General features: G+C 43.9%; 1 protein-coding gene across 4 annotated transcripts in view; it reads left to right on the plus strand.

The window, feature by feature from the left end:
• Nucleotides 1-12117, plus strand: part of rsrc1 (arginine/serine-rich coiled-coil 1) — a 115886-nt gene that overhangs the window by 52459 nt on the left and 51310 nt on the right. For all 4 annotated transcript variants that reach the window (XM_019887642.1, XM_019887639.1, XM_019887641.1 and 1 more), the window contains exon 6: nt 3779-3830. In XM_019887642.1, the coding sequence (XP_019743201.1) occupies nt 3779-3830 (52 nt within the window). The remainder of the gene's footprint in view (nt 1-3778; nt 3831-12117) is intronic.

Raw genomic sequence — 12117 nt, forward strand, 5'->3', positions numbered from 1 at the left:
GTGTGTGTGTGTGTGTGTGTGTGTGTGTGGGTGTGTGTGTGTGTGTGTGTGTGTGGGTGGGGGGGGCAGTGCTCGGATAATTGCAACACAGCCCCTACACACACATAAAGATTCTCTTCCACCACCAATCAAGAATCCAATCTTTTAAGACAATCGTCATAAGACAACTCATAAGATGGTCCGGCTTTTGACGTCTTTGGTTGGAAAGGAGCAAAAACCGGAGAAAACCAGCCCCATTGTGTTTCTGTGTGGACCCGGCCTCCGTCGACAGTCAATCACAAGGCACTTATAGAAAAACAACAATTAACGTTCACATTCACATTAATGGGCTACATAAGTCTTCAATGGCCCTGACATGGAAAATGAAGACTTTCAAAGCCTGATCTCTCTCTTTTCACATTTTGAGAGTGAAGTTGGCAAGCAGACTTTTGCTGAAGGACATGGGTGCTGCGGTATTTATTTATCTATCTATCTGTCTATCTATTTATTTTTTTATTTATTTCGTGAGTGTCCTCACTGCTTGGCCATCCCACCATTATAACGAACAATGAGGCCCTTTCCATTTCCATAAAAGTGTGAAGGAGCAGCAGCGTTCAAAAAGTTGATGGATGCCCCAGCCCTGTTAATACCAGCATCACCACTCAGGCTCCATTTCAATTATTCATGCATGACTCAGGGTCCGAGCTCTTGCCCCGCACAAAGGAGAAGGAAGTCCGGTCGACTCGCGCTTGCCGACCTTACCGCAGCGTTGACGGACTTATTTTGTTGAGCCTAAGTGCCCGGCGTCTGTCCTATTAGTCGAAAATAAACACAAGCCATTAGTCAAATAAATAAGCATCACTCGGCTGGGTAAAAACAATGCCATACTGTGCATAACGTAGCAAGGCACACAGGAAACGTCATCTATTTATAATGGAGAGCTGCTCCAAGAGACTATTATTGTTATTATTAGGCCCGAGGCTGACCAGACAAAGCGAGGCATGCTGGGTCGGCAAATGGACAAAAGCGGCAAAGAGCAGACGCAGAGAAACAGAAATGGATTTACTAAGCTGTCTTCCTAACACATTTGCGAGGCCCTCTGCCAAGGCCAATCATCGCTTATTTATTTATTTACTTATTTATTTGACTTGCTCTTGTCGATCAAACTTAGATGAAATGCATGTTAATTATACGGGGCCACAAGATTAGGTACTCCTCGACAAGCTCAGGAAAACTTTGCCGCGGAGGTCATCGAAGGACTACTTTTTTGCTTTTTTAAAAATAAAAGTACATATTTGAGTATTTGATGCAACATTGCAGTGGTATTTGATTTTAATTTTACCAGACAGTGCTGTTATCAAGGTCCCGTTTAAGGGAATCGTGTTAAATTGTAAATTGTAAAATGACAGCATGGATTACATATATAGAGTTATTAATAGAATGTACAAGATACAACGTTCAACTTAATCAATTATTTTATTTCATACCCAGGATGTCTCATTTCTGCTGCTGTAAAGTTGCTCGTATGAGGCAACCCCCCCCACCCCCCAAACATCTTGGGAATTGATGGGTTGAATTGTGCCATCACATGCGGATGTTTGTGCGTGCGTGCATGTGTGCGCGTGTGGTTAAAAAATCCAAGCCTTCCTTTTCCCAGGCATAATAGCAATTGGAAATTTCAGCTGTCAAGCACCGCCCGTCAATGTGGAGTGTGATGCGCAATGTCACCTGCTACAGGGGATGCACTCGCACACACACGCACACACCACATTAAGTGTCCCTTAATGTGGGCTGCGTCTCGGATGCTGCAGCCTGACATCGCTGCATTAAAGCGGGTCATTATATTTCCCTGCCACTGGGAAGTGACGTTTTTACAAAGTGACAAGTTTACAGTTTGATAAATCAGATTTTTTTTTCTCTGTAGGGTGAGGAGGTGTGTGGTGCCGGAAGGGAAAGTAGTGGGAAGACGAGCTTGGTTGTCTATGTAGTAGGAGGAGGAGGAAGGGAAAATGGGAGGTGGGGGTGTTGGGAGGGGGCTGCCTGTCAGCGACACTCCGGCCCCGCCGTCTAAATGATGCTCCCAGGCAGCGGTTTCAGATCCCATGCTCATTAGCATTTAATTTCTCTCTAATCCTACACACAGTTTCTGCCGCTGCATGGTAACAAGGGTCGCTGTGCCATTGCACAAGAAAGCCTCCGAGTGCAATCCTCCGTGCCCCCACTTTCCCCCCTTTCTTTAATGGCTCCGCTCACAATCCTTACCATCATTCTTCCTTGACAATTAAGATCCTCAAATCAAATAGTGCAGATATTGCTATTACAGCTAGGTTGAAGGTAGGGCGGTGGGGACTGTGTCTCCCAACACAACTGGCAAGGCACAAATATCCTCTTCCCTCGTTGACTTATACCTGCTAACATACGGCGAGCCAATAGAAAGTGTGGAGCGGCTGTGATCTTCAAATGCGCTCTGTGCCCTGTCATCCCACTCTCACAAGACTTGTTGCAATACCTTTTGTTTTCTCTCTCGAAATTCCCCTTCATCTCTTCGTTATTGATCCTCCCTGGTGTGTCCAGGATGAGCCTTTTTTTTTTCCACGGGTAGGATTGTTTTTCCACTCCGGCAGGCCGCCACTACCAACAGGGCAGAAGTTGTCCCCTGGTAGTCGGCGAGGACAGTTTCACGGAGCGTTCCCGCTAATGGTCGCGGTTAAAGATGGTCTTGGGTAAAATTTAGCGCTGCCAAGGGGGAGCGAGCATCTTTCCAAGTAGATTACATCGATAAAAGTTGTGTCCGCCTGGGGCTTGTCTGTGCTGTCATGAACGGGCCTTTGTGACATGTCTCTGAACTCTTGGTGGATTATTGTCAAGGAGAGTGATGTACACAGTAAGGCTTGAACAACTCAAGATTTTTTCTACTCCACTATAACCCAGGACTGGGAAAAAAGCCGACTAAATTGGATAAGTCAACCACAAAAACAGGTTGACACGACATTTTGGCCCCGAAGCTTTGCCGACATCTTGTTGGAGCATCCACACAGTAATTTCCTGTCTACATACAACTCGACAGACAATTGATTCTGAAAAAGATGTGACCCGACTACAATGTGATCCAAGATGAGTCAAAATTGATTAATTAATGTTATTAAATTTTTTTTTAGCACAGTACAGCAGTCCCCAAACTAACCGTATTTGTGCCAAGGAGCCATTTCAGCTGAAGACATATTTCCACAGACCAGTGTAGAAACAAAGAGAGCAAATTATTTTGAACATATTAAAACCGATTATTTTAAAAAATACATGTGTAAGTGTTAAAACCCAGTGTCGTAAAGCAACACAAGTGATAGGTAATAAGTTCTCAATATCACACAGTTGTCGCCCACACATGATTGGACTCACAGTTTTTGCGGACGAGGGCGGAGCTTCACCTTACCCTGCTGCCCTTGTTCCTCCAAATTATTGCCATACTCTCAGTCTGTACAATATGAAGATCCTGTCATTTTTTTCTTGTTTGTTTTTTTGTCATGGGCACAAAGGAGTGGTCAGAGTGCCACAACGTCTCACTGAGAATTTACTGGTTCTAAGAAAACTGCATCCATCTGAAAATGGCTGGAAAGTCACAGGTATCAAAAGCTTCCGATATATGTGAGGGTGGCCATAGCCATCCCTGACCACCACGTAGTTCTGGCCTTGCTTGAGCAAGTCGGAAGACCTCTGAAAATTTACTCATTCACTCATTGACTAAACGGTTTACGCCTTATTGTACTTTTGAGTCATTTACATTTTTTTCCCTCACCTACAGACACCAGCGGAGCAGGCTAAGGTTCGAATGCAGCTGGTCCTGCAGGCTGCAGGTAAGGTCCTGATTTGCTTTTCACTCCTTTCTGGCCCTGAATGTTTCAAAAACAGAACCAATATACCCTTGGATGATATGTTGTGTTGGGGAGAGGCCAAACCAGCTTAATGTATGCAGCGCTGGCAGGTACACAGTCTTCAACTTGTAGGTTTGTGGGGTGGTTAGCTGTGTGAGGTTCTGGGTTTGAAACTTCCCTGAGGCATTTCTGAGTTAGCGTGTTCTCTTTGTGCTTGCATGGTTTTTCTTCGGGTTCTCTAGTTTCCACCCATGTTCTCAAAATATGTTCGGTGTATTGAAAACTCTGAAGGTGTAAATGTGAGTGTGGATGGTTGTTAATATATGCCTCACCAAAGTCTCTCAAACTTACAAGTGGTTGAAACGACCGTATTTTCATGACCATACGGTGCATGGCATTCAGAAGCGCGGTGTCAGTTATGGGTGATTTTCTGTATTTAACACATACATAACATGCACTGCGTTATTGGATGCAGGTATGGTAAAACTTACGCTAGTTTAAACAATACGATTGCATGCATGCTACCGTATGTTTTTAAAATGGCAGCAGGAGCAAAACTGAGTTTGCTGGTACTTTATTGAAGTATGTAATGCTGTACTCACATTATTTTTGGATCACTCCTCATCCACAAATCCATCAAAGTCCTCATCTGTATCTGAAATGAACACCTGGGAAAGTTCTCCACCGGACGCAGTTTCGTTGCTGCGCGGCTCCTCAGAAATTGTGTCGACTTTTTCAGAAGCTCGAACAACATTGCAAGCAGGCGCGTTATTCCAAGCATCCACAATCCATTCACCAATTGTGGTGTAACTCGCCGGCACTGCCTTCCAGTCTTTGGGAAGCTGTGTTCGCCCTCTGTCATGCATCGCTCCCACGCCGCTCGCAACTACTCTTTGAACGCTCTGTTGACACCGATGTCCAGCGGTTGGAGTTCCTTCGTCAAGCCTCTTTCTCTTAAAAATCAGTCGGTGGCTGTTTCTGTCCATTGCCATGGCAACCAAGCACAACAGTAAAAGCGAGACTTCTCGTACAAACTTTGACCATCATCAATTCAACCACTGGGACTGTTCTGAAGAGTAGGTGTAGTAACTATTGCTTATTCATATTCACTTAATAATGGTGTAGCAGCCCACATGGTCCAGTGGTTAGCGCGTCGACCTCACAATGCTGAGGTACCAGGTTCAATTCCAGCTCCGGCCTCCCTTGTGGAGTTTGCATTGTCTCCTCGGGCCTGCGTGGGTTTTCTCCGGGTACTCCGGTTTCCTCCCACATGCATGGCAGGTTGATTGAACACTCTAAATTGTCTCTAGGTGTGAGTGTGAGCATGGATGGTTGTTCGTCTGTGTGTGCCCTGCGATTGGCTGGCAACTGGTTCATGGTGTCCCCCGCCTCCTGCCCGAAGACAGCTGGGATAGGCTCCAGCACCCCTCGGGACCCTTGTGAGGATAAGCGGATCGGAAAATGGATGGATGGATGGATGAATAATGGTCAAACAGATTGAATATACCACTATGATATGATTGAAGCATTTGCCTTGCTTTTGTTTGAACAAATTAACTCTTGGTCCTGATCAGTGCACACGCACACTCTTGCAGGCTACAGTTTTCTCGGGCCGATATTTACAACAGCTTAATTTCAAACACCTTGTAGGACATAATTCACAGATGTCACCGTTCGAGCCCAGTGTATATTTCGATGTGTACGCCAGGGTTGGATTTTTGCAAGCAGCATGTGACAGGCAGAGATTGACTGTGTAGAAATATGTCTTCATGTTTACAGTCAGGCACCCACACACAGCGTAGTCCTGCTCTAATTTCACCCCGGGAAATATATGAAAGAGGTAGGCGCCCATACATCATATACGAATCATACGTACATTCACACGCATATACTGAAGACCAGACTTCAAGCTTAACTGGAGGTTGCTGAGCAACAGTTGCCTCCATCCGCATCTTTTGGGTGCTTTTGACCATCTGACAAATACAGCATATTTTCACGTGACGCTACACGATCGTAATGTGTTCAGGTTTTCAGGGTCTAATGTGCAAGTATGGAAAGTAGACATTGAGCAGCCCAACTGAATTGAATTTATAGTATGTGGATCCTAAAAAGGACTCACATTTGCTTTTTTCTGAAGACCCAAAGTATCCTTCAGAATGACACTTAATCCGTAACTCTGTCATTCAGAGGGCTTGAAACATTAAGGCAACAAAGGCCTGAAAAGACCACCGCAGCAGCAAACTTTTTTTTGACCTTGTTAACCTTTTCAGTTCCTAAGATATGTGTTTTTGTAAAGTAGCATCTTATGAAATACCATGTATTCATTTTGCTACAGTTTGTTCAACAAAGTCATTGAAAGTGCAGTGGTGGCTGTGTCTCTCCTGTACCACAAGTGGTAGATTACAGTGAGTTGTTGGTTATGAAGGTAGGCTATATTCAATAAATGTGTTGGCGATCACAGACATGCAGTTTTGAGATAGTTGTTAGTTCTGCTTTGCAGGAGACAAATTGAACTTTCTCAAGTGTGAAACGATCCCCACCAATGGACATTGTCTGTCTTTGACATATACTTTTCTCCTGCCTCACCACCGTCGCGCTAATTTCTCCACGGAATGGTGCGTAAGTTTAAAATTTGAGGCAGAGATTTTGCGCTGACTTTCTCAGGCGGAGGCGGGTCCTCGAATTATTCGAGTTACTCGATTAATCGTTCCTGCCCTAGTTGAGCCACAATTTCAAAAGGTATGCTGCAAAAACAACACTGCACATTACCTCAATGAAAAGGCCCCAAAGTTGGGTGATCTGTGTGGTCCAAACTGAAACTGAGCCACCTTGCTGTGACAAAAGAGGCTTCAATAATGATCTGAGTCTGGGTGTATCAGACCTGCTGTAAAACCACATCTCGTCAATTAAAGCTTGTTCAGTAACTTTATTCAGTCCCCCCCCTCCCCCCACCTTACCTCCCTGTCTTTGTTGCAGTCCTGGGCAGACATGGAAACAGGGAGGGATGGAGAGTGAGCAGGAGGCAGCAGATGTTAGGAGGTTGTGTGAATGTTAATATCCTGACGTAGCCGTGGAGCTTAAGCCGCCTCCTCCTTCCCTCCATTCCTCTGTGAGCGCCCGCCAGGCTTTCTCTCCCGGGGTCTCCTGACATCCTTGAAGCCCGCGGCTCTCCTCTTCTCTCCTCTGACTGCCCCCCCCCCCCACACACACACACACACACACACACATACACACACCGTTCCCCTCCCGCCTTTTGTCCGTCTATGGACTCTCTCTAGTCAGTATAGAGCAGATCATCCCATGGCTAAAGCGGATAAGGCCTTTGTGTCGGGGGGCTTTGCGGACCTGTAATGAGCCCCCTCGGCTGGCCCGCTGGCCTGCTTAGGGCTCACTGGGGGCTTTAAGAGTGTGTGTGTGTGTGTGTGTGTGTGTGTGTGTGTGTGTGTGTGTGTGTGTGTGTGTGTGTGTGTGTGTGTGTGTGTGTGTGGATTATGAGGAGGAGGGCATCGCTGGCTCCCAATGAAAGAGCTGGTCGGATATGCTTATGGGTCATTTTCTGCGTGGCCTACATATCAAATACACATATGTGCATACCAACTCATCCACACGTGACACATTTCTTAATTAACTTACTTAGTTCAATAACTTACTTCGCGCAAGAGATTGTTCTTCATCTGTCTGTCTTGTCTGTCTGTCTGTCCCTCCATCTATTCATCCATTTTTAGTCAGCCATTTATTCATCTTCATTATTTTTATTAACCTTGCAGCTTGCTCAGAATAACTTAATTTGTTCTGAATACCACAAACAAAGCCATGTTTCTTGTCTAATGCTAATGTGCTCACCCTGCAAAGTGCAGTGAGACACCCTTGCAAACACACAAATGCACACGCACGCGGCAGCCTTGCTTGCACACGTTATTGTGCTGTTTTCTTTTCAGCCTCTCGCTCAATTCTCGCCTCTTTTGAGAGCGCTGTCCGTTTCCACTCAAATGAGCGCGAGCGCCGTACAAGGGGAGCAGCCGTAGAGGGCCTCTCCTTATCCACACGTCAATGGAGAGTGTTTGCAGAACACCCACTGTGGGCCCGAGGGCCAGGGGGTCATCAAAACCTGCGTCCTCTCCCCATTTGAACCTTTGACAGCAACAAAAACAAACAGTCCTTAAGCTCTCATCAGAGGCTTGAACTTGGCAGGGGCTCACTGGTCTGAATTAACTTTCGCGCTGGTTTGTCTACTCTTGACACCTGTCTGAAGTTGTTAAGGAGAAAGTGCAATTTGGACTACTTGTTTTTGTAGCCCTTAAATAACGGTAAGCTCTTTTGACGAAAATGACTTCATGGCGTTGAATTGCCTGCCAAATGTCATTATGGTGTGTTAAAGTGGAATGTTGGCATCAAGTGTTTTCCCATAACGTCACTACTGAACATAGGAGTTTACATAATCATTTAAAAGACAGTTCAATTAGCAGCAATTATACGCTCACAAGCCCCTTTTTTGGTACACCTTCACTTTTCAAAGTAAGAAGCAGCATGGGAAAATATGGCTCTCCTTGTGAAACAGTGCATTTTAGCACTATGCCAAATCTCAAACCATAATAGAAATATGGTTCAATAATTACTTCAATTATAACTTCTAACAGTGTCAATCAAAACAGACCTTTATTTTCTGTCATTATGTTCTTTGTTGATACGGGTTCTGCATTGGATATTACATTAGCTGCGGTTGTGCTAATGTTGTGGTCGATGTCCATGTATTACATATACATACTGTCAAAACTGGCCATGGTAATTTATTTCCAAATATGGTTTGGTAAATGTTAGGTTTTTTTGTTTTTGTTTTTGCATTTTATAGTATAGAAATTATTCGATCGGTTATCTATTTCATCTATAATTCTTTTTGATAATCGATTAATCATTTATAGATCTTGCTCAACTTAAAATCGTCCACATCTGAGGAATTTCAGCCTCTCAGCAGTAAATGATTTCAGTAGTCCTTCATGAAAGCAGACGGATTGTTAGTTTTTTTCAAAATAAGATATTTGCAAATATTTATCTGCTTTTACTTTGGAAAACAATACACAGTACATCAATATTATCCCGATTCATCCCTGTACTTGAAATGCCACTACAGTGTCACTGACTATGCAGATTATTATAATTGATTAATCTGTATATTTTTTATGTTGTTGGCATTTTGTCTGTGATGAATCCCTGTTCACTGTTTGGATAAGTGGCACCCATATAGATGCAAAGGCGTATCAGCAACCAGGCCTTTTAGGATCATCATATAGTCACAGTAATTCATTCACAGCAAATACTTCTCAGTCCCAGCAGGGCTTCCTGAACACACACACACACACACACACACACACACACACACACACACACACACACACACACACACACACACACACACACACACACACACTTTCAATCTCCCCACTGCTGTGCTTCACTCTTCAGTTCGTGCAGTCTATCTCTCCCTCTCACCAACTCAATCCACCCCCTTAGGCCCTGACAGATGTATGGTGAACAGACCACATACATGGAAGGGTGTCACCTTACCCCCTCTGGAACTTGAGGGCTAATGCGGCACATTTAGGAGGCTGCCGTCCTTTGTTCTGCCAGGATAAGATGTAATAGGGATGCTGAGACCGTGTCCTTTTTCTTGTATGTCTATTTAAAATTGAATTTCTTCAGCCTCTTTTTACACTTGTTCTGCCTTTACTCTTCATGTCTGTTTCTATCGTAATTGTCACCAAACTCTCATACTGTATTGCACAACCGTTGCTGGAATGCTGCAGTGTATTTGTTTGGATAATAACAGTCATCAGCCATTTTGGACATCTTAATTTGTCTGCCACGCTGGTCACAGCACCACTTGTTTGTGTCACTCATGACTAATTTAACCACTAGCCTATGTTGACCTCTCAAAGGGGATTTCATCTGCTCGCAACACACACACACACACACACACACACACACACACACACACACACACACACACACACACACACACACACACCATTATAGAGTAATACTTTGTACATCCAGATGGCATGTTGTGGTTTGACTCACTGCACAGTGATTGCTGGTTTGTACGAATACCTTTGCTGTGATTATGATTTCCGTTTTGTCGTCATAATATAGTGAGCAAGGATGTAGTTTTAAGATTTACCTTTGCTATTATTCTCTTTTCCATTGATTCTTGAAGCGTTGGATGAGTACAACTTGTACTACAAAGGGCTCCGTCTAGTGCAGGGGTAAGGAACTCCGGTTCCTCGAGAGCCATATCCTGCCTGTTTTAGGTCCCTCCCTACTCCAACACCCCTGATTCAAACAATCAGCTCATCAGCAAGCTCTGTCGAGGCCTGCACAATTAATCCAAGTGTGTTGGAGTAGGGAAGGACCTAAAATAGGCAGGATATGGCTCTCGAGTAACTGGAGTTCCATCTCTACCCCTGGTCGAGTGGTATGCTAAAGAATCACTGAATTAATTGCTCAGCAGTGATTTATTTTTTTTTTTAATCCAGAACAGTACATTTGCTGTTTTGAAAGCGCTATATAAATCTGGATATATTGTATTGTATTAAGGCTCGGTGGCCAGATTTGTCTCGCCACTTCATTTTATGTGGCTTGTGAAGGCAAATCCTCTGCATCGTATTGCTTTCTTGCTAAAATTCCAAAATTGCAAATTCTCTTACTTTTGATAACATTAAAATTCTTCAAGCATTTTTTTGTTACTAATCATCCTTCTAAAAATGAAAAAAAAACAATTGAGCATGTTTTCCCTGTTTGATGTCCAAATCAAGAAATGAACAGAACCAGATATAAAGGCTGAATGAACAATCCTAATATGGATCAGTCCGAAATTGTCCTTCTTTGTACAATAGATAGGCGTGGATTAAGATGTAAAACATATCCTATTTATTTATTAATTTGTTTATTTTTAAATCCATGATCTTTATCCATACCAACATTTCTTAAAAAAAACAAGAGCCTTGATAAAGTTTAGTAGAAAAAGGTACATTTTTTAATTGTATTTTTGTAAAAAAAAAAAATCACTTTATTCATGAATCTTAGTCGTGTATCTTCAACAAATTCCCACCTGCATTTACATCTTAATTGTTTTGCATTCAGTCTACATTATGTCTTGTTGCACAACAAAAACAGAAATCCCCTTTACGCTGTTGATGCATGTATCCGTGTCCTCTTGTCCTTTGAGAGGATAATGGCATGGGAGGGTGTCCTGTAATTTAGCCTCTGTAACCATTGATCAGCTGGATTTATATGCCATTACCTCATTGTTCCAGTCAGCAGTCGTAATTATGGCTCACGCACACACACACACGAACACACGCACACACACACACACACACACACACACACACACACACACACACACACACACACACACACACACACACACAGGGCGAGGCCTCCAGTTACAGAGGCCCCAAATACCTTAATAAGCGTTAACCAATTGACTCTGGTGGAGGAGCGTCTGACCTGGACATGAGAGGGCTTGATAGCTGGACGGAAGGACAGTTGTCTTCTCTCAAATAAGGAATATGCCTTCCAGTCCAACAGTGAGTCTATCAATGACAGGGTGTACTGGCCTAGATCAAAGGTTTATGTCCAATTGGTTTTTTGGGGGGGGGGGGGTTGTTTTATGGCTATCATAAACCAACATCCCTTTGCACCAGGGTGATGACACGCTGCACCATTTAGGCCTTTTTAATCAGGCCATAGCATGTTCTAATTGCTCTAATTGTATATTCATAGTAATACACGCACACACACACACACACACACACACACACACACACACACACACACACACACACTCTCAGTACAGGCCCTCCTTGGTGAGCTCCATAGGCGCACTGTACCAAAGAGATCATGTCAGCCATCGAGTGTCAATTTTCTGCTTGTGTGGCTGCGCTGCGTGTCTCCGAACGCGTCTTTGTTTTTTCGTCTGTGGGCAGATTTCAAACAGCATCTGGTGAGCTCTTGAAACGTACCACTCCGAGTGTGCTCCGGTACAAACTGAATTATTTCTGCAACCCCCCTTGTTGTCAGTGTTTGGAGACACATGGTGGCATCTCTTCCTCCTCCTCTTCCTCCCTCTTTCCTCGCCTGTCTCTCAACATGTAGACATTTCCATAACAGAAAAAGATTTATAATTTTGCAACATATGGTATAAACGATTTTGATGCAAATGTACGCGCTAATTATTTGCAGACGAGCCTAAAACGGGCCCGGCACTGAA

Source organism: Hippocampus comes, unplaced genomic scaffold (genome assembly GCF_001891065.2).
Source record: "Hippocampus comes isolate QL1 unplaced genomic scaffold, H_comes_QL1_v1.1 scaffold6, whole genome shotgun sequence".
NCBI classification, from domain to species: domain Eukaryota; kingdom Metazoa; phylum Chordata; class Actinopteri; order Syngnathiformes; family Syngnathidae; genus Hippocampus; species Hippocampus comes.